Source organism: Branchiostoma belcheri, unplaced genomic scaffold, assembly GCF_001625305.1.
Source record: "Branchiostoma belcheri isolate BF01 breed outbred unplaced genomic scaffold, Haploidv18h27 scaffold1, whole genome shotgun sequence".
NCBI classification, from domain to species: Eukaryota; Metazoa; Chordata; class Leptocardii; order Amphioxiformes; family Branchiostomatidae; genus Branchiostoma; species Branchiostoma belcheri.
The window spans coordinates 8,826,326-8,852,987 of NW_017802379.1; the positions used below are offsets into that span (position 1 = coordinate 8,826,326).

The 26,662-nt window shown below is 42.2% G+C and overlaps 4 protein-coding genes across 4 annotated transcripts; 3 read left to right on the forward strand and 1 right to left on the reverse strand.

Moving 5' to 3' along the window:
- The first annotated feature begins 12,805 nt into the window (after nucleotides 1-12,805).
- On the forward strand, nucleotides 12,806-15,091 carry LOC109468140 (ankyrin repeat domain-containing protein 17-like). The gene has a single exon (XM_019766385.1). It carries the CDS (start codon nucleotides 13,090-13,092, stop codon nucleotides 14,956-14,958), a length of 1,869 nt encoding a protein of 622 aa, XP_019621944.1. The 5' UTR covers nucleotides 12,806-13,089; the 3' UTR covers nucleotides 14,959-15,091.
- Nucleotides 15,092-15,863: 772 nt separating this feature from the next.
- On the reverse strand, nucleotides 15,864-21,075 carry LOC109468492. The gene has a single exon (XM_019766739.1). The coding sequence runs from the start codon at nucleotides 21,073-21,075 to the stop codon at nucleotides 17,764-17,766; it is 3,312 nt and encodes a 1,103-aa protein (XP_019622298.1). The 3' UTR covers nucleotides 15,864-17,763.
- A 1,193-nt stretch (nucleotides 21,076-22,268) lies between these two features.
- Nucleotides 22,269-24,340, forward strand: LOC109468524. The gene has a single exon (XM_019766769.1). The coding sequence runs from the start codon at nucleotides 22,284-22,286 to the stop codon at nucleotides 24,138-24,140; it is 1,857 nt and encodes a 618-aa protein (XP_019622328.1). The 5' UTR covers nucleotides 22,269-22,283; the 3' UTR covers nucleotides 24,141-24,340.
- Nucleotides 24,339-26,344, forward strand: LOC109468534. Its single transcript, XM_019766780.1, has one exon. The coding sequence runs from the start codon at nucleotides 24,578-24,580 to the stop codon at nucleotides 25,574-25,576; it is 999 nt and encodes a 332-aa protein (XP_019622339.1). The 5' UTR covers nucleotides 24,339-24,577; the 3' UTR covers nucleotides 25,577-26,344.
- The last annotated feature ends 318 nt before the right edge of the window (nucleotides 26,345-26,662 follow it).

Genomic DNA, 26,662 nt, shown 5'->3' on the forward strand with positions numbered 1-26,662 from the left:
CCCAGAGACCACACCACAAGTGACGTCAGGCCCATGAAATGCTGGGTGAACTACAGCCCGTCTGGCCAGACCAGACCCTACAGCCTGCCCTCCCGCAGGATTTCCGCCACTGGAAACTACAATTTATGATCTGAGGCCAACCTAATTAGCTCTAAGGGCCTGTTTTAAGAAATTGTAACACAAAACTTATTGTACAAAGCCGGGAATCGATGAATCAGCCTTGAGCAAATCAGCTGCTATTTGTTTCTGATCAAAAGTTCTCAACAGGAAAGTCGGTGAGAAAAGCTGAAACACGTAAAAGATTTTACCAAAAACTAATTCGTGTTCACGTTACGTTAGTTAAAAATTAGTTGAAAGGCAAGGAAAATGAAATATAACCTGTCTCAGAAATTGTCGGTATTTCAGAACAGAGCAGGACTTTGCAGGTATTAAATGTGCTTCATTCACGCGGTAAAAGTGCTTGTAGGTTTACCACGTGCAAAACTAAAAGCGAACTCTAACGCCATCATGTATAGAGTTCTAAATCATTCATAGACCATATGTTAAACTCCATGACAAGTATTAATTTAAACATACGTATGCTCACAACTGTATACTCTTACATGTATGACTCATTGCCTTTGTACATGTGTTGGGGCATTGTTTAATAGTTTATTGCTGCCATATGTCACCACTGTCGTACTATGGTATCGTGTTGATTGTGATATGTATATATAATATATGCCAGGGTAGAGACGCCGATCTTGTAGAGTCGGCGATTGTACGCGTACCGTAGAGATCCCGATTGGAGTCTGTAAATTGTAACATGTCTACTTATAAGCTAAGAAAGTCTTCAGCTTTTTTTATATTCCAACATTTCATGACTTGACACTAAATTTCAACTTATTTTGTGCTGCCGCCAACACAGAGGACAAATACATGACAGGACAATACTCATTCTCACTTGAGTTAAGTGAGGAAAGTCATGTAAAGTGCCTTTCCCAACTTTGCAATTTTTGCAAAAAAATTGATTCATGTCTCTTTTATCAATGGACTGACTTGAAATTTCGGATATTTTGTAAATGAGAAACTACCCTACACCTTGACAGTATCATGATCGGAGTCTCTGTCAACAAAGACTCTGATCGGGATTTCTACTGGTAGAATTAAAATCAGATCGGAGCCTCAAGCTCTACCCTGACTGACATACACATGTAGTTCAAGTTGTACGTGTTGTGATTATGGATCGTTAGAGTCAGATTTAATGAATGTCACGCTAATAGAACAGTGAAACGCAATACTAGATAGGTCATTGAACATCTGTGTAGCATACTGAGCACCTCATGTCGTATGCAGGGTTCACAGTGTCGCTGAGTTAAAACAGACGCTGGGAACGTTTTAGTACGAGATCAGGACCTATTATAGCCTGGGTGCCATCCTCCGTAGTTTTATTGAATACCGCCGGCTTTCTACTTAGTTGCTGGCGGTAACAACGGAGGATGGCACCCAGGCTATGTCCACCAAGGCAATGTCCACCAAGGCTATGTCCACCAAGAAAGCGTAGAATGAAGGTTTGCATCAGTGGGTTTGCATGGAGGGGAGCGGGGATTCTAGCAACGTTGAACGTTAATTGTAATCAGGATGGCTATAGCAACGCAATACGCGCGACCAATTTCGTTCAACTAATAATGTACAGGCAACAATTGAAGACGTTGTTTAATTAGAGTAAGCAGGCTACGACTAATGGTGAATTAAGATACAATGCAGCTCGGTACGTCTTACGGAAGAAGGCATGAATGTCCTTCCCTCCGTAACGCGGTAGGTACAGACATGTTCTCAGGGGAACGCTCTTGCCACACGTCCTGCGGCGCGCCCGTGTAACTCATGGCTAAACAGACAGACGGGGTGAATCGTTTTAAGCAGGCGGCGGCTCTCTGCAGTGTCGCCAAGTTGAGACAAAACAGATATATCTTTCATGATAGCAGACTGTCATCCCTATACTGGACACGAACGTGGTTATCATTTTCTTCATACTCATTGACGGTTTTTACACAATCCACGGGAAGGTACTGTTTTCGGTAGTGTTTGGCCGTGTTTAAGTGGAATCACTCAAACCGCCGATTCGGGTAACTCACATTCCTCACATCTGGTCCACGTGCCACACACTCCTGTGAAACGCAAATCGCGATGCGGGAAAACCGATTCGAAACCACCTCTAGAAGTGGCTTGGGATCGAGTCGCTTTCAATGTGATTTCGGAGCGTTCAGATGGCATGGAGCCACTTGAAACCGGCTTCGGGGTAAACCACATGTAAACCGCCTTGGGTGATTCCGTTTAGACACGGCCTTAAAGACGGCCTTTGTGTGTTCGCAGCTGTAACTCCAGGTGGGTTTGACGGATTTCTTTGATTTTCGGTAAATTGTTAGTTATTGGGCTTGTCGTATACCTCGCTAAGTACTGTCGTTAAGTAATTCACAATACCAGAATTGTATTCCTGTGGTTTAGTAGCATTTTTATGTTGGTCGGATTTTTTTTTATTTGCCCGCGCGCACTAGTTTGGGTGTCTTCAGAGGATGTCATCCATAAAATTAAGACGGTGTGGCCTTACACGAAATAATATATTCACAGGACAATGCAAAGACAAAAAGCTACAACCTTGATCCTAACAAGGAGGTTTAAAAAGAAACCTCCTTGATCCTAACCACCCCCAGAAACTATTAGACGTTTATCAAAACAGCACACAGGAAAACCTTTACAGACAATACCAGCCCTGTTGGTGGTATATGTAAGTTCACTTCCGACTAAAAGGGGATCACTGACATTACTAAAGAAACATATAGAAGAACTGTAAATTTACACCGCTTCGTCTTGTTTCCCATAGACTGCCTTTTCCTATACAGAGTGGATGTAGAAACGTTATATCCCTGTGAACACGCCATGTGTACAATATCACAACGACAAGCGTAGACCGTCTGCCTTTAAAGGTATCCAGTGGCCATTTGAGGGCTTGGAAACCCAATTTTTAAAAGCTGATATTCTAGTCATTTATGTACATACTAAGTTGAAACCACACTGTCCCAATGTATATTGACTCATGGAGCAAAAATTCCCAAAATTCTGACGGAAAATGGTTACTGGAAAGGGCCCTGGGCTGACGGTAGCACGCAGAAAATAAAGGTATCATCTTGAGGCTTTTTTCTGCAGTTTTAAAAGCCCAAAGTATAAAATGAAGACTCAAATGTGATAATGAAAGCAGTATATATAATTAACAAAATCACAAATTCCAGTTTTGCTGCCCTGAAATTGCATTGGATGCCTTCAACACTATACTCCATTTCTAAACCTCCTTCATAATCCCATTGATTAAAGTTGTAGCAGTTTGGCTGTACAAACATTGGTGCTAGCAGGGCAGTTTATCAAGTCCTTCCACGCTACCCGCTGTGAAGTTTTCCATCCATCAACATAAGTACATCCTGTACACAAGATAAACAATAACACGGCACTGCTGACTGACTGGAACAAGATGGCTTCCAGAAAAAAAGAAGAAGAACGCAGCAAAACGAAGGGATGAGTGCAGCGGAATGAAGAAGAACGCATCAGAACGTACATCAGCGCAGCAAAATGATATATCCCAGCCTTTGACCAAGACTAGATTTCTTTTGCCTTGAATTCTACGACTTCTACCAAAGGGCATGCAGTCTAGATCATAAGCTCCTTGCTTCTATTGATATAAGGCCACACCGACTCATGGATGACATCCTCTGAAAACCCCTAAACTAGTGCGCGCAGGCGAATAAAAAAATTCCGGCCCAAAATAAAAATGCTACTAAACCACACTATACAAAGCTGGTATTGTGAATTGCGGCAGTATATAGCGACGTATACGACAAGCCAGCTTTTTGCGGAATTTATGAATCGACACTGTACGTATGTACTGAGTTCTTGAGTCGTGGAGCTTCGGTAGCCTGGGTGCCTGGCTCCGTATTGTCGTAACTACCATGGACTACCCAGGCCTAGAACCAGGCCAAAGCCTCGAAGGACGTGAGAGAGAGAGACAGAGAGAACAGGCGAAAATCAATGCGCGCGTGGATGTCATCCATAAAATTAAGTCGGTGTGGCCTAATTTCAGCTATGAAAGTCCATTCTGTACTCACCTTTTCCAGAACTTTCAGATTTTGAGAATTACTCGAGCTCCAATATATAATCACGTTTTTCTGTAAAACACCTCGACTGACTGAGCTCACTCTGGCAGTAGATCGCAAATCATGTTTTCTAACGATCTTGTCATTTCACCTTGAACTTGGATAGGAGGTACCGATACCCAAGTCACGTTTTACTGAGGAAACGCGTCTGGCTCTCTGGCACTTTACACAGCATAATTACATCTCCACGCCTGCACGTCTACAAATTGGAAAATAATGTCTTTACCGACGTAGTTGCTTTTGCGAATCACGTTCTCTGGTTTGGTATAAGTGGAGCTAGAACTAAGTTACATCTCATCTTAATCTACGTTTGGGGCAAAGCACAAGATAGAATTAAGTCAAGAGGCATATAATAACGCATTATATATTTTCTTCTCAACAATTTATGTACACATATATATATTACGAAGATAGCTCTGTTACTGAAACAATTGTTCATTCCGCTTAAGATCTTCAACATATCAATTAATCAATCTACTTTATTGATCAACAATTGTAACATAGTTAATAGCGCAAGTTGGTAAGCAACACTATATAACGAACATAATATCTACACTGTTCTATCTATGATGAACAAGAAATACAGGCATGCACCAAATTTAATAAAAGGTGAGAATAATTTAATATGATAGCCAGAATTTACAGGAGACATTGTGTACATTATATGTTTGATCCATGTTTTAATGTCGCAGAGGGGAATATAAAACTAGCGGTATTATATATTTATGTATCACAGTGATACGACTATCACATAAAGCCCAGGTCGGAGGTAGCCTCCGTAGCAGGCTTATAGAACTGGGGTTTGGTGGTCTTCGGCTGTTTTCTGATCAGCCCAGTTCTAAACGGGGGTAATTCAATCAGGTCGGCTTTGTTGTCTCTATGCAATCAGAAAATAGCACATAAAAGCTCCTGAAGACCCACAAAACCCCCAGTTTTTGGCATGCTACGGAGGCTAAATCGGAGGGGGGGGGGACGGGGTATCTAGATCTAGTCTACTCGGACTAGTCTGACCATCGCTATCGTGTCTGTCATGTTTCCTTATCTCAATTATGTTTGACGCTTGAGTGCTCGGTGTGTATTTGGTAATAAGTCATGTTACTGTAAACATTGTATGAGGGCACGGATGGTGGTTATTAATTGAAATATAACAACTGGCCCAATTAATTAAAATGACGACAGCCTTTTTGTTGCAGAAATGCATGTACGACATGCTAAAGGTATGTTGCTGTCATGGTGCACTAAATACTGGATGAGACAGCAATCACTTCAGGGAGGGACCATCGGAGTTGACGCAAGGGCTCGGTCGCATACGTCGTACGATCGTCGTACGATTGCCGTACGATCGAAAACTTGAGAGCAAAATACGGGACGAGACAGCAACCACTTCATTGAGCGACTAACGGATTTGACCTAAGGGGTCCGGTCTCATACGTCGTACGATCGTCGTACGATTGTCGTACGATCGCAATATTGACGGCATTCTTGTGATAGTCGTGTGTCTGCCCTACAAAATCCACTCCTCTTGTTACGGAAAGTACGATTGTCGTACGATTGTCGTACGATCGAAATCCTGAGGCCATGCTTGGGATAGTCGTGCGTCTGTCCTGCAAAATCCAGTCGTATTATTACAGAAAGGGCTGCCTTATATTATATCCTTGTCGGTACTTGGTTCTGTCGCAGCTTGCTTGAAAATTCTACGTCATAAAAATCGTACGACGACCATACGACGAAAGCCCGACGAATGTAACGCTTCAATGATGTGAATGTCTTCTGATTCTTATGGAAGTTATTAGTCGTCGCTTCAAATCTTTCAACCTCCCTCCGTAATATTATTATAAGCAAGGAGTCAGGGTTTTGTTTGTTTCAATATTTTCTTAGCGAGATTAGTGATGATCAGTTTACTTTGAGACAAACTGATACAGTACACCTTCAGTGTCAAGGGCGGTCATCCAGGTTATTCTAACGTACACGAAGAAGATACTGTGTACATCATAGAAGGTGACGAAAGATAGCCTCTACCAGGCTTCAGAGATAGACATACAGATAACATGCCAGGGGAGTTGGTCCGCCAAAGGAGTACAGGGCTAGCCTCTACCAGGCTTCGGGAGGCGGCTGGAAAGAGTAGAAATCGGCCAAATAGAGAGATAACATGCCAGGGGAGTTTGTCTGCTGGGAGAGAACATTTTGCCGCACCCGAAGCCTGTCGGGGGTCGCGATTTCTTTTTCGGGTGCGCCAAACTGTTCTCTCCCAGCAGACAAACTTCCCTGGCATGCCATCTCTCTACTTGGCCTATTTCTACTCTTTCCAGCCGCCTCCCGAAGCCTGGTAGAGGCTAAAACAAAGCGACAAACGAGAATGCAAACTGAACTCCTTCAGCGGACCAACTCCCATGGTATGTTATCTGTCTATTTGGCCAATTTCTACTCTTTCCAGCCGCTTCTGAAGCTAAAGGAAAGACACGCGCGCATCTTTGATTACTGTCAACAAGACAAGACGATCACAGACTGATGAATGACATCATGTTTGACTAAGGTCAAGTGTGTTTTTGTAACATCACTTTTTTTAAAGATCGATAGCTAAGGCCACAGTAAGTAATTTTCATGGATGACATCAGCGCGCGCATTAATTTTCGCCTGATTTTGGAAAAAAAAAAGAAATGTTGTTGCCTTCTGACAGTGGTTAACATGCGGAAAATGGGCAAAGATGTCTGGTGCCATGCCGGAAGGTGGATAGCAGATATCTATGAGACAAGAAAAGGCTCTGATTTAATGTTTTGTTTCTTACTTTGATGCAGTGATATGTGATGGTGGCAGTGTATATGATGTTCCCACTGAATCAAAACCATTTGTACAATGATTGAGACAAAATTTTACAATGTAGGAATCTTATTTTTGTATTCGGTCCGTCTTTTTTTTTTGCCCGCTCGCATTAGATTTGGAGTCTGCTGAGGATGTCATCCATAAAATTTACTTGCTGTGGCCTTATCTGTTTTCAGTTTCAAAGTTAGATAAGAGTGTTGGGAGAAACCGTTCGGCCTCGGTGTGTCGTGTCAGAAAATGAAAACACCAAACGAAAGCCATATCTCAAACGGGGAGAAAGTGACGGGCGTTTTAAACATACCATCTGGACTAGGGTTCTAATTTGGTGGGGGCGTTTGGAGGCTTGGATAATTTTGTTTCAGTTGGCAAAACCGATATTGGGATGTGTTTTTTTTTCACTCAAGACAAAAGGCAAAACTATGATAAGAAATAAAAATATACAGAGCTGGAAGCATACAGAGAAGAAATTGCGCATTCTCTGATAGTCTAGAATAAAAAAAGGCTTAAGTTTTTCACTGCCATTTTATGCAAATAGGATGGCACCCAGGTTATTTTTAGAAGAGATGCTGTAGTTAGATACTGTAGATAGAGACGTAGCACACAGATGTAACAATTGCTTCTTCTATTCTTATACCCAAGTTAGTTAACGTGTAGGGCGTGAATATGCAATAAAGTTCATTGTCATTGTCATTTATTGTGCTTTAGGACGGGCAATTAAGCTTGGACCGACGAAAAAATGTATCTTTTCGCAACGTTCTTTCCAAGTAACATCTTTCAGCGTTACTGTCCAATCATTTCCTGTGTATATATATAGTCTCTTTTCAGCCAGATTCTTGGACCATGATAACTCTGAAACGTTCCACCTGCACTGTGGAGCTGGCTCTTGTCAAAGCGCCCCCTAGAGACCCTGTTCATTACTGTCGTCTGTCGGCAGTCCCCGGTGACCTGGCTTGTCTGAGGTCACGATCTAATGTAAACATAAACACAGACACCGCACACACACACACACGCACCGGCGAGCTGATAAGGGGTAGTCACATGTCCGGTGACATGAAGTGTGGGACGTATCAAACTAGTTACTGGAAGACACATACACTAGCTGCTATCAAGCGTTAGCCTGGTTCCCAGCCTTCTTGGGATATACTTTATGTTCAACCTTCTCTCCGCTTGCTCAACGGAATTTCATGCTATAGATAAATTCAATTTCATCCTAGAAGGTAATAACCCTTACTGTGTACAAATAGGTAAATATATCAAAGAATTTTTAGACCTTGCTCAACAGAATTTCATGCTATAGATAAATTCAATTTCATCCTAGAAGGTAATAACCCTTACTGTGTACAAATAGGTAAATATATCAAAGAATTTTTAGACCTTGCTCAACAGAATTTCATGCTATAGATAAATTCAATTTCATACTAGAAGGTAATAACCCTTACTGTGTACAAATAGGTAAATATATCAAAGAATGTTTAGACCTTTACAAGTAATATTAGTAGCCTCATCTATTGTTTTGTACGTAGGTTAATTTCGTTGTACCCATGTATTTGTCTGTATATCTACATGTAGTTTTAGACCTTACGAAAGTCTCTGTACTTTTGTTGTGTCAATAAAGTTGTCATTAATATGATTATACACACATATATGCGTGACAGATCGGAACATCCATTTTCGTCCCTTGAAATTAAAAGAAAAGTTTGCGACCGTATTGTATTTGAAAGTTGACAGATCGAGGTCGAAGGAAAAAAAGAAGATACAAGAGGATTAAAATAAGGGCTCAAATTGCCACGTGCTTGCACCACCAAGTCTTCCAAAGTCAAAGTAGATATAAGAGAACAACAATTAGGTTTGGTATACCATGCTCTGTGTGTTCAGTCATCTGTTAAAACTTCGAATTCCTGACTGCTTAATTAGATTTTTTCAAAATGACAACTTTTTTCTTCGCACGCTCGCATCAGTTTTTGCCCAATTGATGTCATCCATATAATCAAATCAGTATGGCCTTAGGTGCCACCGTTGGAATCTAGCCTCCTTCGCAGTGTTGTTGGGCGTCGGCGTTATTTTTTCTCTGAGCGACGCGAGTAATATGCGGCCACGAGGGACGATTTGCTGCCGAGGGAGTTTTTGCCACGGAGAGAAGGTTTCGCGCTCCGTGGCAAAAACTCCCTCGGCAGCAAATCGTCCCTTGTGGCCGCATATTACTCGCGTCGCTCAGAGAAAAAATAACGCCGACGCCCAACAACACTGCGAAGGAGGCTAGTTGGAATTGGACTATAAAATTTAAACAAGACTTGCTTGATTTCAGTAGGGATAATCAAGCACGGAGAGTCAACGTAGAAATCAGTAAATTATCCACCATCTTTGCCTCGTAAATGGTAAATCATGTCTAATAGCAATTCTCTACTTTTTGAACAGGTTTCAGGTCATATACATTGATTGATCGATGACAAAAGGCCACGTAGGGACACTGAACTATTAAAGTTGATGGGAGGTACAGATGACTATACTATAGTAGGAGATTGCGGTAGACGTTGGTTTTGAGGGTTGTATTCTTGAGAGAGCTCCATAACTTTGCAATTCGTGGAAAGGAGCTGTTGCTAGCTGTAGAAATACTACGAGACTGCATTTGTAGTCAGCGCTATGAAGCATGGATATTTTTCCAGTTTAATCCATTCGTCACCAAAAAGCTAGCCGAACTGAAAACATATCAGTGCTTCAGACATCTGGTTACCGACTGATTTACGTTTCAGACGACTTTTTATGTGGATATTGGATGTTAGCATTCCCGGCGTGCCCCGGGCGTGAGAATGGGGTCTTGTTTTGACTCTGTCCGCCCTTGACACAGCCGGCAACTAAACATGGCGGACGGGCGATAGCCCTAGCCACTTGTACGTGTCAAGATATCTGGTCCAGGAATAAATCATGATCTGTATGTATAACACCACAACAGCTGTCTGCGTTTACGGAGTTCTCCTCTGAAATTGGCGGGTTAACCTTTCACACACTGATGTAGACTACCACTAGTTCTATACTCGTTACGACGTTCAGCAGGAGAGAGAACGTTAAACATATATATTTAAATGCAACAACCCACACAATGCAAAAATAGGTAAATACATAAAAGACTGTTTTGTTATTAGAAAGAATACTGATTTGCTGTCACATGTACCCATAGATAACTCCGCCTGATTGTAAAGCCTAAGCTAACTTTTGATTATTTCTTTTCTATATATAAGTTGTTAAGTTTGATTCTATACCTATCTATTTTACTATGCTACTTATTGTTACCTATTTGCCATGTACAATGTACCCTGTACAATTGTCGTGCAATAAAGTTCTTCTTCTATATCCTAAATCGTCAGAATAGCCGACATTGAATGTTAAAATCACCGACATTGAACGTCAGAATAGAAAAAAAAGACACAAAAGTGACGTCTTGAAAAGGGGAGCTCTGTTACCAAGTTCTGTTAGTAGATACCCTTTCATATTGAATCGCTTGCTGTATGCTCACACGCATGTACATGTATTAGCAAAATATCAATAACATATCACATACTGAAAGGGAATCTGCTAATATGGTTCAATACGCCTATATGAGTAAGACCATCGTCAGAAACGCTTCCACCAATATTTTAATATCGCTAACGCTATCAAAAATTAATCCGCAAATAGTTTTTGTGAGTGCGTTTGTTCTCCACTCAACCTTACCAAGGTGCATACTACGAGCTCGAGCAATGTATACTAAATGAACAACGCAAATTGTGTATGATTAGAGACGTTAGAACATATTATTTTAATCTAAATATCTTACATTTCAATGTTGTAACGTTATAAAACGTTTAACGCTGTATTAAAACCTATCTCTTCGAATTCAACGTGTCTCTTTGATTTCCTAAATGCACCACAGATGTTATAAACGCCATGGTCTCTCCCTGCTGCCTAACCATGTACCTAAATACGAATTCGGTACCAAAAGGTTTATAGCCTCCGTAGCAGGCATATAGAACTGGGGGTTTGGTGGTCTTCGGCTTTTTTCTGATTAACCTAGTTCTAAAAAACGGGGGTAATTCAACCAGGCCGGCTATGTTGTCTATATGCAATCAGAAAATAGCACATAAAAGCTCCCAAAGACCCTGAAGGCCCCCCTAAAACCCCCAGTTTTTGGCATGCTATGGAGGCTACCAAAAGGCTACTTCAGAAGTTAGAAGGTTAAATATGGAAGGTTACTAGTACTCCGTGATGTGTTGCTGTTCCCTAACATGGTTATGTCATGCGGCCATAGCCCGGTTTGTAATTCAAAGCTAGCCTTGGCTGAGAGCCACATATGTTCCTTGTAACATGTCGTGCGGCCAGGCACACGCTAAAGGCTGTGTAAGTGCGCAGCACCGCTTGACACACAGAACGTTTATAGGTCCTGACATACACAGTTTCACATGGCGTTATCAAATGCTTGACACACAGCGTTACATGTCAACTAACTACCTCTTGTACACTCTACATGAAAACACAGTTATTTAAGGGCAAAATTCAGACTAAAAGACTCCTATAGAATGCCGTTTGGATGTTCTCAGTTTTAGTGACCTCATTTTTGCGATACTCGCATCAAAGTTCAAAAACTGAGATCTTGCCAGCGTCCTAAAAGACAATAGGCTGATAGCAAGGAAGAAAGTAATATTTGCCCTTACCTATGTTTATCACAAAGGCCGTGGTGCCAAGTGCTTGACCGGTCAAGTATATGTGTGCCGTACTCCTGAGCTAGCCGTATATTGTGTGGTCAAAACCAAGCCCCCTCCCTAATACGGCATCTAGCGGGTAAAGGGAGTACTGCAACATTGATATGACAAGCACGTCGTCGGAATTTTCAGCGGGGTCTCGCGTACAACATGTGATGTCATGTGGCCTTGGAACAGCAGAGGGCGACCCAGAGGGCAATGAGAATATGGGTACAATCTGCATTCGAGTGATGTATATTTAGTCGCGCATTGTAGCATATGATGCTTCAGTAGCTGGCTCTGTTACTTCAAAGATCGAACGGTCTCGAATTCCTTCACCACACCAATATTAGTACAGTACATGTATTAGTAATAATCATCTAGTCTTTGTCATACGTTACATTCAGAAATACAAGAAGTAGAATGCCCTTAAAACATTCTGAAATTGAACATTTAGGCCTTGTTTCTTCTACTTCTGCAAGTTTTATTTTACATTCCTGAATGCAATTGTTTTAGCCATGTCAAAGTTTTTATAATTTTGCGATCATGTTCTTGTTATAAACCAACAGAAGGTATGACCTCACACGAAGGTCTATCCAATGAAAACGTCTTCTCATAGAAAGGCTACACTAGGAGCGTGAATATCACATTTTCCGGATGTCCATTTTATATCGGTCAGGGGCTGACAGGAAAGACGTTAGTTGACCACAGGGTCACTTTTTCGACCTGGGAGGGTGACACACGGACGACAGGTGTTCGTTTGACCGGACACCGCTCAGGTTTCCCGCCAAAACTGACCACCCATACTGCCCCTCCCTAGAACAGATACACCTGTTCCAACAACAAGAGCCTTTTTTTTTCTGACAAAATGTAACCTGTATGAAAATATATGTCCATCAGTAATGTTTCAGTTGATCAACCAATGGTCTTTGCCATCATTGATAATTTTTCTTTGCCATTAGAAATCTCCCATTAGAAGCCATCACAGTGTACAACTGCCACCTTGCTGTTTAGTATCAAACTGCAAGGCGTGTGTTCCTCGAAAGGTCAATGCACTTACCACTTGTGCCCTTTAACCTTTGACAGGTTGGACAGGTAACGTATTAATGAAAATGATTTCCTGTAAGAAAGGAAAGGGCGAGGCACTAGATCCTGCTGATTTACGTGCTTCTTGCCGCTCTCCAATGTTTCCTGGTCGAGGTATCGTCTCTTGTATTTGTTGGAAAGTATTATGAAGACAAGTAGGTTACCTGGAACTTTTAAGAATAATTTTACCTCAACAAGCCACTGCCAGTGAAGAAAGAGGGCTGTACTTGGAGCCCATGCTATTTCTGAAGTAGGTACTGGTTTTCAACGAAGTTTAACTGTTGATAACAATGAGTTTAAAAACGTCTCAACTGACCAAGCTTCCTAAAGCAGAGGACAGAAAGTTGATCAACAAGCTTCGGGATGTCTTACACGCCATCAAGGTACGTGACATGACCAAACTGATCAAGCTTCTATCCAAGGATGACAGGCCAGATCTAAACTACCAAGTGCCCTTAAAGAGGAAGATTTTACAAAGGGCCCAACACAAGCAGTGGGTCAGCCCGTTGCAGTATGCCTGTGAGAAAGGTACACCTGAAATGGTGGGGGCCATCTTGGCAGCAGGGGCCATGGTCAATATCAGACCGCATTCTCCCCTAACATATGCGATCTGCTCTTTTAAAGTAGCCCTAGTTGACAGACTGCTACATAGCGGGGCCAGTCCAATCGAATCTGGAGACCCAAATGACTGGGATATGGCAGTAGCCATGAACTTGAAACTACGCTCTGACAGCCCCAACGAAAAGCAGCAACAACGCGAGATCATCACCTTGTTGTGTAAGGCAGGTTGTGATGTGAACATGCGCATGTTCGCAGTATGGCCTCTTGGCAGCACAAAGATCTTTAACCAGGTGAAGGGGACCAATAGGAAAAGCAGAGCTGTCTACCAGCCACCATTGCTGTTCCACGTTGTGTCTGAAGGTGACCTTGAAATGTGCAGAGTCTTCCTGGAATCAGGGGCCGAGGTGAACGCGAAAGATTCGCTGTACAACGAAACTGCGCTGTACGTAGCCATGACAAGTACGAAAGAAGAAAACCTGCCGATAGTCGAGCTGTTGCTCGCCTATGGTGCTGACCCAAATCAGTCCAAAGATGGCTCCTCTCTCCTGCACCTGGCTACAGAGCAAGGGAGAACAAAGACCGTAGAAGCGTTGGTACAAGCTGGCGCCAACAGAGCTGCACTCGACAGTGACGGCCATAGCCCGCTTCACTTTGCTGCAGCTAATAGCAACACAGAATTGGTCAAACTTCTGTCCCTTCCACAAATTCTGAACAAACCCGACAAAGATGGCCTAACTGCACTTCACCTAGCTGCAGACAGGGGGAACCTAGCCACAGTACAAGCACTGCTAGAAGCTGGGGCAGACATTGATGTGGAAACACCAGTGACCAAAGTCTCACCACTAGACATGGCCTTGCACAACGACCACCAGAAAGTGGCAGACTTTCTGAAGAAAATGAAGAGGAACAACCTGTTACAGAGTGACCACGCAGTAACGCACTCCGAGTCGATGCCAGAACTGTTGTCTAAGACAAGAAATACCCCCACAAGTCCCAAGAAGTTGGTTACAGACCCTAAGGAAGAGAATCAAAGCCTTAAAGAGAAGCTGAGAAAGCAAGAAGAAGAAACAGAACTGTTGAGACAAGAGAACAATCGGTTGAAACAGGAGACAAATCAACAAAAAGAGGAGATAAATCAACAAAAAGAAGACATAAATCAACAAAAAGAAGAGATAAATCAGCAAAAAGAAGAAATATCTCATCTAAAAGAACAGCACAGCTCTCAGCTGACAGAAAAGGATAAAACTGTAGTGTCGCTCAAAAAGGAGCTTCAAAAATTCCAAGTCATCCATTACGAGGAGAACTCAAAGCCAGTACCCATGTCCGACCAACACAAACAGGCACTGACGACCAACTGGCCACAGTTCCTACAGGACCTCCATCACAGCGTGGTGGTACCCCCCCTGGTGGCAGGGGGTATCCTGACCCCCCACATGGAGGAGGAGGTGGTGAAGGCGTACCACACCAGACGAGACCGTAACAACCACCTGTTGGACACGTTACTCACCAGAGGAGACCAGGCGTTCTATGTGTTCCGCCAGGCACTGAGGAAGGACCCTGGTAGTGAACATCTGGCTGCACTACTGAATGTAGACTGATGTGGACTCCCTTCATCCAAGACTGCTAGACACAGTGAATAACAAGGTTCTTTATTTACAACCACAAGAGCCGGATTTCGGTGACTGTTTGTCATCTATTGACCAGTTTCCCATCCCCAGAATGCAGAGGTAACCCTCATTTGCATAGGACTGGAAGGCATCGGAATGATCCTGTTGATGTTAAACAGCTTGCTTTTCACTGTGTTTTGAGATTTTGGGGCATTTTAATTAAATAACTATGGGCCGAATCTGACAACAAATAGAGAATGAAGTTTTAGTGTTCTTTTCAACATAGAACATGCGGTTTGTAATGTTACAGCATCAGTATAGTGTTACCAAGTGGTATAATGTTACAAACCACATATTCCCAAAAAATTCATTCTCTATTTGTTTTCAGATTCAAACCATAGTTACTGCCTTCCAGTCCTATGCAAATGAGGGTTACCCCCGTATTTTCGCATTGCATTTTGGGGATGGGAAACTGGTGAATATCGGGATGAAGATGACAGATGATGACATACAGTCATGTACTGTCATCTCTTATGAGGATGACAAACGGTCATTGAAATGTCGGCTTTTGTTAAACAATTGCAAGTGGTTGTGAATAAAGAACTGCAGGTCAATCACTCACCAACCTAATAAAATCATTCATGGGTGTTAGAGCAGTGTTATGAAACTGTACATTGTAGCTAGCCTCCTTTGTAGACTTTCTAATGGCCAACATTTGTTTTTACAACAAGCACAGCTAGAGCACACACTGGTTTATTTTGGGGGAGAGGGCTGTATACATATGGTGGTAAGGGCTGTACTGGTTCAAATTATTGGAGGGCTGTATGACACTGATTCAGTTCTCAACCCCCCCCCCCATACAGCCATGCCCCATGTACAGGTCACCCCCAAAAAACAAACTGCTGCACTCTAGCTGTGCTTGTAGAAATAAAGGCTAGCCGCTGGAAAGCCTGCACAGGAGGCTACAATGCAGCTAGAAAAACATTTGAAAGTTACATTCTTTACAACAGACAGTGTCTGAAAACACTGATCTTTTCCTAAGACAAAAGACATAGGAGTCCCACTATTCAAGGTAGAAGGTAGAAGCTGTTTTCATTAATTCTCAGGTTCAAATGAGCTGCTTATTTTGTATAAAGTGTACTGAAAGATTTATAAAAGAATTCTGAATCATGTTGTAGCATTTTACCTTTCAAATTGTGATTTTAAGAGTCCTCGAGTAAGGTTAAAGAGAATTATATTGTGTGAGTTGTAAAGTATCAACTAACGCTTTTATTATAAATTAATAATCATTGTTCCTTTTTTATTTGTAATGTGAATATTGTTTAATCAAAAATGTAATTACTGTACAATATAATACGACACTAATGTTACCTTTGAACACTTGCAAATGTAATATTAGAAAGTAACTGTAACATGTTGATTCATTCTTATTTAAATTCTAGTACTGTGGCTCATCATTATCAGTATTGGTATGTGCTAAACATTGACATTTATGTGATAACTTTTTACTTGTAAATACCATCATGATAACAAATTTTCTGGGGAAGTTTTATTTTTAGCCCTCTAAACTCTGTAAGATGAAACATTTACTATCATAAACTATGTGCTAATTTTTTAGAGACAGAGCTAAATATATATATATTTGTACTATTTGTACTATGCAGGTGCTCAAAAAGAATTTCAAACTCCCTGCTGCCTAAAATGGTAACAAAAACATCTAGTGGAAAAAAAGGATACCATAGCTGGCTTAAGGTTAACTTGTCAGGCAATAAGCATACCTGTGCCTTGAAAAAAAATCAAAGTAGGTTTAAGCTCTTTTGACATGTATACTCTGTAGTTTAACTGTTACCCTACAGGTGTTAAATTCTTTGGACAATATATAAATAGTCAAGCCAACAAAGGCTCTGAAATCTGAACATTAGCTCAAAATTGAAAAGGCTTGAGCTTTAAGCAGTTGTTTGCTGCTACTGTATATCATTCATGTTTATGTAACAGTATTGATGTGGTTGTTGCTACAGTATCATAACATTACCCTTAACAGATTACCAGTACTGAAATGTGACTGTCAGCAACTGATTAGCTACTGACAGTTTCATTTCAGTAACATTTCAGTAAAGCAGATTAACTGTTATTACTGTAATGCAACTGAACTGACATATGTAATTAACACAGATCTGGCAAACAATGCATAACATTGTTTCATTAATGGTGCTATCATATGCAAACTGCAATACATGTGTGGCATAATTACATTGTCTGGTCGTTCATTGTCCCATATAACATGATTAACCTCCTCCCTCCTGCCTAACCCCATAGTCCATACAAATTGGGTGCCAGATGGCTACCTTAGGAGGTTGAAGGTTTATGCTTGATGCTGTACAAGCGTTAGGTTTGATCCCCAAACAACTGTTAACATTGGTGGCTAGAGGTATGGTTATTATTATACAATAATTATTATTATAAGGATTATATTGAAACCTTTAGTTATTATTAGGACTCAGCAGCCAGCCACTCCCTTGCTTGCTTCAATCTGCTATATAAAAATATGACAAAAGGTTATGGTCTAATCTACATGGACCAGTTATGTGCAATTACTTATTAAGTACTAATTCATATACCATACAACTAAATACCCTTACCATTAAATTGAGAATATATAGTAAAGTAAATACATGGAAGATGTAGTGGAGAGGAGTCGCCACAACAACAAAACCATCTCTAACGTTTTAAGATACGAAGTTCATACACTAGGAGTTTTCATGAATAATCTTCCGCTAATATCTACTTTGAAGCTGTTCATTTTAGCATCCACCCAAGCTCCTGAAGTGTTTCAATAATGTCAACCATTGTGTTGGTCACATGACCACCAAAAACCACTTTCATCATAGACAGAGACTTCTCAAGATACTGTACAGCTTCAGCGTGATCACCCATGTCCTTTTTTATGTAACCCAAAAAGCGGAGATATATAGCAGTGTTAAACATGGGAGTGTCATTTCCATATAGGTTCTTTTGCATGTGTAGTGCTTCTTGCAGGTATCTTGATGCCATTGCATAGTTCCCTGCTTTCCAATAGGCGATACCCAAGTCTCCCAGGCTGACCGCTATGTCTCCCGAGGGTTTGTTTTGATAAAGTTCTTGGTCAATGCGCAGTGCCTTCTCGAGGCATCGGATAGCTTTGGAATGGGACCCACTACTACTGCTCACCTTTCCTAAGTTGGTATATACCTGGGAAAGGTTTTTCCTATTCATGCCACTTGTCTTTAGAGCTAGTTCTAGTGCCTCTTCAGCTATCTGCATGGCTTGCTCATTGTCGTCTTGCCCCAGACGAATCTCAAACAAAACGTTTAAACTCTTGACGACATCAGGATGATAAGTGCCACTGTACACGTTCTGTGTCATCTTCAGGGACAAATCTGCATACCAAAGGGCTGTGCTGTAGTCGTTACGGCGACATGTGATACGAGCCAGCTCCCGAAAACATGACGCCGTGATGCGGTGAGCCACATTCATGCCAAAGATCTTGTTGCACATTTCTACAGTACTTTTGTGCCAGAAGTAGGCTTTGTCCATCTGACCCAATGAGGAGAACAATATACCCAAGTTAAATCTGATATTCAAAACCGTAGTTCCCAAGGGTTTACTTTTAAGCTGTTCTTCGTCAGTCTTCAGTTGTTCTATCCAAACTGCAAGCTCTTCTGCTCTCCTGTATTCTTGAAGGTGAATAGAGATTTCGGCAAGTCGTAGCTTTATCAAAATTTCCGATAGTTTTGTATCAAATTCAGGTTCCATGTCCAAAGCTTTTAAGCAGAGCTCGCGAGCCTTGTGAAACTGACCAATGCGAATGTACAAATGGGCCAATGAATGGTAACCATCTTGAGACAGCTGACTAAGTTTTGCTGATTCCTCCGTTACTTTCAGTGCTTCAGCATATTTCCCAAGGCTTTGTAGAGTCCAGAGGTAACAGTGTGGCAGCCTGTTTGGTTTCTTGTGGTATGCAGCCCTGAGGAGGGGCTCTGCTTCCTGACACTGCATGAGTCTGAAATGAACCAGTCCCCTCAGTAAGTCACTGTTACAGAAGAAGTCGTCATCTCTCCCCATAAGCTCTGACACGTCTCCAGGAAGCCTGTCCTGAAATGTTGTCAACACTGACCTAATACTCAAAATGTGTCGTGCGTGTGACTTCTCCACGTCTTCAGGCCGACTTGTAGGGCAAAGCGCTTCTTCTGTGTGCAAGCTTAATTGTGGTCGTTCTGATTTTCGGTCCCTATGACCGTTGTCTGACTGTAATTGTGAAAATGTCGATGGCTTACATGGATTTTTAACAGTTTTGACAAGTGACACCAGATTTTCTAACAGTGAAGGTGAACAGGTTTTCATTGATCCCTCGTGTGTAGTTCTTTCCGCCGAATTCGAACTTTTATGTTCTGAAAGAAATTGTTGGATAAGCTGTGATTGTACTTCTCTTTCTCCAATGGTGGAAGGAATGCTACCACTCATGGTAGCAGCTACAAAAAGATAAATCTGCAAAGGTATGTTGGTCTGGTAGAAACGCATCAGTAGACGACAGCCTGGTAGTTTGTGTGGCAGGTTTTGATCATCGATTCCTTGCTCACTTTCTTGTAGAACGGGGAGGGTAGTTACTCCTTCCTTTTGCTTCCCGTGTGCCAGATATGTTTGCAGCCGTAAGAAGGTGGCTATGCTGATTGCTACTCTCAAGTTGTGTGCCCCCGTCTCTGAGATACACTTACTGTCTCTCAGCGCATCAATGACATCCCAGGGAATGTTTCTCTTCGATTTGAAGCAGAGTCCGAGATTGTTGATTGTCAAAGTTGGGAAACGGTAGATCTCTTTCTTCACGTCGTATTGGAATCCAGGTATTGAGAGAGGAATTATGATGTCTTCTCGATACTTCTTAGCATCTTCAAAGAGGGTGGACAATGCCTTATGAATCGCAGCCGAGTTTGATGTAGTGACGTGAATTCTTTCTTGATACTCTTCCACCAGGCTCTTGTCTCCGTCTACCCACGTGACAGTGGAGAGGATATCAGACAAGTGGTCATCCTCACCAGCCAATGCTTGCTTCTCTTGAATAGAGGCCATCTCTGACGGAGTCATGATGAGTTCTGCAGCAGCCTTTCCATCGACCGCCTCTCTTCCCAAAGGCGTTTTGCTTGCAGAAGGCATGGCCCCGTCGAAAGCAAACCCTCTGGGCGTTTTCCAGTCATAAAGCCAGTTATCTTCTACCTCGCTTGAGTAGTAGTTGTTCAGTGACCTGATTGCCATTGAAGGGAGGATTGTTTCACCGAGATTGATCACTTTCAGATGAAGCAGTGATGTTAGGTTACGGAAATACCTTTTATGCTGCTCCGTTGCTCTGTCTTTTTCCAGCAGTATTGCGAATTCGAAATCAGAATACGGTGTCATTTCTTCCCTAGCCATGGACCCCAAGCCTATAATGGCGTACTTACAGGGTGGCTGCCCCAAGGTCTCCCTACATTCTGCTAACAGCTGCCTTACAAAGTCTTTCATTCTTCCTGCTGTGGCATGGAACAAAGAGCGCACGGCTGCCACCCAGTTTGTTTCTTTGTCCTTGACCTCACTGGATTCCATGGGGTCACCTTTGAAATCACAAATCTTCTCAGCACAACCCAACAGCACTTTGCACTCCTCTCGGATCTTTTTGAGCCGAGCTTTATGGCGAAGGTCATTACTATAAGGAAGTGAAACCTGACACCGCTGGCCCCGCACCCAAGAAAGGAAACATTTCTCGACATACTTGATTCTGTGAACCATGACATCTCTCCAGTGGTCATCTCCCGGTGCCCAGGTCAGTGCTGCGTTGTACAGCGCTGCTGCCTTGGTGAAGTGACGTCTTCTGTTTGGGGCCCGTTTGACTGTCCTTCGCAGGTAGACATCTCCCATACTTTGCAGACAGAGGCCTTGTAAACAAACATCGTTATCGCGGATTGCTGCCTTCAAAGTCTGTGCAAATATCCGTTCTGCTGTATCAAAGTCACCTGTTTGTAATGCTCTGTCACCTGGGGCAACTGCAGAAACATATTTTGATGAATGAAAACAATACTTGGCACAGGGAATCGCGGACATGTTGGCAGTTCCGTTTAATCAGGATGTGAAACCACTCAAATTTCGCCTTGAATCAGGATGTGAAACCACTCAACGTCCGCATTTCACGCATTTCAGCGTAAGCAACCTCTGAACAATTATACACAAAGATGTCATACCAGGGCTTCTCCTTTCAAAGGGAATCAATCGTTAACAACACAAATATAGCATGTGAAGGATTTGACTCCCAGTGAGATCATAGTTTCGGCGGGATAATAGCTGCATATAACAGTTACATACCTTTGTTATCTATTAAGGACTCAACGCCATAGTATAGAAAACAGAAGGTAACTACACGTATGAAAATGGAGGTATTGTTTTGTGTCCGTTTGTGCGTGCTTCAGATTATTATTCGCAACATAACAAGGTTTTGATTGGAATGATATTTGGTATGTAGGTAGGGAAGATAAAGGCCAAAGCTTGTGGGTTTACTGACAGCTTTCCTTGGTACTGCAGCAAAACTCCCTGTTTTGTATGTTTTGTACTGGGTGTGCTATGTCTTTATTTCCTTTGGTGACAGATTCATTTGTAATCTAGTGAGCGGTGAACAATACTATATGCACAGATTACGTAACTGCGAAGGTAATTCGCATAACTAGTACTGAAATAGAAAGGATAGGACTTTGACACATACCATATACATGTATGTCGTTTGAGAAGTGAAGACAATTGAAACAGGAGCAAATACAACCTTATTTCCATAATTGTGAATGAGACAAAACAAAACAAAATTTACAAAAGCTGTATTACTTATTTCCTTTGAAGGGAGAAACTGATCTGCTGTGCAACCTTTGTGTGTAATGGTTCAAAAGTTGTGTTTACACTGAAATGCGGAAGTTGAGTGGTTTCATATCCTTATTCAAGGGAACTGGCAAGAAGCACAGTGTGCCAACATGTCTGCACCCCCTGTTCCAAGTATAGTTTTCATTCATCAAAATATGTTTCTGCAGTTGCCCTGGGTGACGTAACTGTTATATGCAGCTGTCATCCCTGAGAAACTATGATTTCACTGGTAGTCAAATCCTCCATATGCTATGTATACATTGTTAACCATTGATTCCCTTTGAAGGAAGAAACCCTGGTACGAGATCTTTGTGTGTATAATGGTTCAAAGGTTATGGACACTGAAATGCGGAAGTTGAGTGGTTTCACATCCTTATTAAAGGGAACTGGCAATCTGCAGTGCCAACATGGCCACGATTCCCTGTGCGAAGCATAGTTTTCATTCATCAAAATATATTTCTGCAGTTGCCCCAGGTGATAGAGCATTACACGCAGGTGACTTTGATAAAGCAGAACGGATATTTGCACAGGCCTTGAAGGCAGCAATCCGTCATAATAATGTTTGTTTGCAAGGCCTCTGTCTGCAAAGTATGGGGGATGTCTACCTGCGAAGGGCAGTCAAACGGGCCCCAAACAGAAGACGTCACTTCACCAAGGCAGCAGCGCTGTACAACGCAGCACTGACCTGGGCACCAGGAGATGACCACTGGAGAGATGTCATGGTTCACAGAATCAAGTATGTCGAGAAATGTTTCCTTTCTTGGGTGCGGGGCCAACGGTGTCAGGTTTCACTTCCTTATAGTAATGACCTTCGCCATAGAGCTCGGCTCAAAAAGATTCGAGACGAGTGCAAAGTGCTGTTGGGTTGTGCTGAGAAGATTTGTGATTTCGAAGGTGACCCCATGGAATCCAGTGAGGTCAAAGACAAAGAAGCAAACTGGGTGGCAGCCGTGCGCTCTTTGTTCCATGCCACAGCAGGAAGAATGAAAGACTTTGTAAGGGAACTGTTAGCAGAATGCAGGGAGACCTTGGGGCAGCCACCCTGTAAGTACGCCATCATAGGCTTGGGGTCCATGGCTAGGGAAGAAATGACACCGTATTCTGATTTCGAATTTGCAATACTGCTTGAAGAAGACAAAGCAACAGAGCAGCATAAAATGTATTTCCGTAACCTAACATCACTGCTTCATCTGAAAGTGATCAATCTCGGTGAAACAATCCTCCCTTCAATGGCAATCAGGTCACTGAACAACTACTACTCAAGCGAGGTAGAAGATAACTGGCTCTATGACTGGAAAACGCCCAGAGGGTTTGCTTTCGACGGGGCCATGCCTTCTGCAAGCAAAACGCCTTTGGGAAGAGAGACGGTCGACGGAAAGGCTTCTGTAGAACTCATCATGACTCCGTCAGAGATGGCCTCTATTCAAGAGAAGCAAGCCTTGGCTGATGAGGATGACCACTTGTCTGATATCCTCTCCACTGTCACGTGGGTAGACGGAGACAAGAGCCTGGTGGACAAATATCAAGAAAGAATTCACGTCACTACATCAAACTCGGCTGCGATTCATAAGGCATTGTCTGCCCTCTTTGAAGATGCTAAGAAGTATCAAGAGGACATAATTTCTCTCTCAAGGCCTGGCTTCCAATACGATGTGAAGAAAGAGATTTACCGCTTCCCAACTTTGACAATCAACAATCTCGGACTCTGCTTCGTATCGAAGAGAAACACTCCCTGGGATGTCATTGACGCGCTGAGAGACAATGAGTGTGTCTCAGAGACGGGGGCACACAACTTGAGAGTAGCAATCAGCGTAGCCACCTTCTTACGGCTGCAGACATATCTGGCACATGGTAGGCAAAAGGAAGGAATAACTACCCTCCTCATTCTACAACAAAGTGAGCGGAAAAGCGAAGAGAAAGACCTCCCGCAGAAACTGCCAATTTCTTCTCTATTGATGCGTTTCTACCAGACCAACATACCTTTGCAGATGTATCTTTTTGTATTAGCAGCCTTGACCTCGAGCATTCCTTCTATTATTGGAGAAATACAATCAAAGCTTATCCAACAGTTTCTTTTAGAACATCAAAGTTCGGTGGAAAGAACTACACACGAGGGATCAATGACGGTCTGTCCACCTTTACTGTTAGAAAATGTGGTGTCACTTCTAAAAAATATTGAACCTCCATATAAGCCATCAGCATTTTCACAAATACAGCCAGGTCTTGATTCAGCCAACGGTAATGGGGACCAAACTTCAGAATGACCACAATTAAACTTGCACAGTGAGGAAGCATTTTGTCCTACAAGTCAGGCCGAAGAAGTGGAGACGCTATTATTACACGGACAGCACATTTTGAGGCTGTTAACACTATTCCAGCACGGGCTTCCTGGAGACGTCTGTGAACTTCAGGGTAAAGAACAGGACTTCTACTGTAACAGTGACTTGCTGAGGGGACTGATTCATTTCAGGAAGCAGAGCCCCTCCTCAAAGCTGCATACCACAAGAAACCAAAAAGACTATCACACTGTTACCTCTGGACTCTACAAAGCCTTGGAAAATATGATGAAGCACTGAAAGTAACTGAGGAATCAGCAGAACTTTGTCAGCTGTCCCTAGATGGTTGCTTTTCGTTGGCACATTTGTACATCCGCATTGGTCAGTTTCACAAGGCTCGCGAGGTCTGCTTTAGAGCCTTGGACATGCTGGAGATAAATTTAGATGCAGAGCTATGGGAAATTTTGATAACCCTACAACTTGCTGAGATCTCTACTAATCTTGGAGAACATGGCAAAACCAAGGAGCTTGCAATTTCGATAGAACAAATGATCCTGAAGACGGATGAAGGACAGCTCAAAAGGAAACCCTTGGCAATGTTGAATGCCAGATTTAACTTGGGTATATTGTTCTCCTCATTGGGTCAGATGGACAAAGCCTACTTCTGGCACAAGAAAACTGTCAAAATGTGCAACAAGATCTTTGGCATGAATGTGGCTCACCACATCACGGCGTCGTGTTTTCGGGAGCTGGCTCGCATCACGTTTCTCCATAGCGATTACAACACAGCCGTTTGGTATGCAGATTTGTCCCTGAAGATGATACAGAACGTGCACATCGGCAATTATCATCCTGATGTCGTCAAGAGTTTGAACGTTTTGTTCGATATTCATTGGGAGCAAGACGACAATGAGCTAGCCATGCAGATAGCTGAAGAGGCACTAGAACTATCTTTGAAGACAAGTGGCATGAACAAGACAAACCTTGCCCAGGTATACACCAACCTAGGAAAGATAAGCAGTGATACTGGGTCCCATTCAAAAGCTATCCGGTGCCTTGAGGAGGCACTGCGGATCGACCGAGAACTTTACCAAAACAAACCCTCGGGAAACACAGCAGTCAGCCTGGAAGGCTTGGGCATCTCTTACTGGAAAGCAAGGAACTATGAGATGGCGATGAAGTACGTGCAAGAAGCACTACATATGCAAGAGAACCTTTATGGAAAGGACACTCCCAGGCCTAACACTGCTGAAAGTCTCCGCATTCTGGGTTACATAAAAAAGGACATGGGTGATCACGCAGAGGCTGTACAGTATCTTGAGAAGTCTCTGTCCATGATGAAATTGGTTTTTGGTGGTCGTGTGACGGACAGAATGATTGACACTATTCAAACACTTCAGGAACTTGGGTGGATGCCAAAATAAGATTTGAAGGACACATAATTTTTTAAGTTTAGGATGTGTATTAAGTGCTTGTATCTGAGGCTGAAAAACACTGTGCTGTACATAACTATTATGAGCTTCTTATGATACCATTGTGGTATGCCATAACTTGTGAACCAACAATACAGAAAGGTTATTGCAAGTCCTTGTAGGCTAATTGCAAGTACATGTAACATGAAAATCAAGGATGGACAACACATAACAATGTAGTATGTGACTATAATAACTACTAACCACTACATACATGTACAATCTGTCATCTGTCGAGCTATAATAAGGTATTAAGAACTTCGATTCCCAATATGGCAGCCAGAAACGTGATTCAATTTAGAAAGGAGAGGGACAACTTGAAAGAAGTACTGGAGACGTACTGTGTGTTTTCTATTTATAATTGCATTAGACACATTAATATTGTATCTAGTAGTAGACAGCTCACACAATGTCCTTGCTCCTTTACATTGTGGTCAATTGTGGTGTTTCAAAGGGCACACCCTGTCCATTACAACTAAGGTACAAAATGTAGTAGACAGGGCAGTTGACCAGTCCATTACTATCGGGTAGCATTACAAGAAGGATTGCATGTCGTACCTTAGAAATAAATTGAGATGAGTGACGATGATAAGAAATTTAAAGTTATTTCCATGAAATTAATGCCAAAATTCTTATTTCCCAGAATCCCGATATACATTTGTAGGTAAATACTTGAAAGCAGAGATAGAATTTGTTTGGTCTAATAAATGTTATACGTTTTAAGTTGAATATTTAAAGTTTGTTCCTTATAAGTACCTATAAGTATATATTACATAGCTTGAATATGGCCCATACAGACAAGGAGAAACCAGAGAACCATCAATAAAATATAATTATTGTCATTACAATTTTATTTCCTTGAAGCGATTCATTTGTCACGTATTGATACAGTTACTAGTGAATTCTTTCATCAGTGACAACTTGGAGGGATAAGGATACTAACCTCCAAATTTTCGATGGCTATCGACGGGGGATGGGACCCGGCAGACCGATGCAAGTCTCGGGCCTAGTCTCGCGCTGTCGCGAGATTAGGCCACT

Coding starts and splice junctions, on each gene's coding strand:
- LOC109468140 (XM_019766385.1), top strand. CDS start 13,090: ATGAGTTTAAAAACGTCTCAACTGACCAAGCTTCCTAAAGCAGAGGAC.
- LOC109468534 (XM_019766780.1), top strand. CDS start 24,578: ATGCTGGAGATAAATTTAGATGCAGAGCTATGGGAAATTTTGATAACC.
- LOC109468492 (XM_019766739.1), bottom strand. CDS start 21,075: ATGTCCGCGATTCCCTGTGCCAAGTATTGTTTTCATTCATCAAAATAT.
- LOC109468524 (XM_019766769.1), top strand. CDS start 22,284: ATGGCCACGATTCCCTGTGCGAAGCATAGTTTTCATTCATCAAAATAT.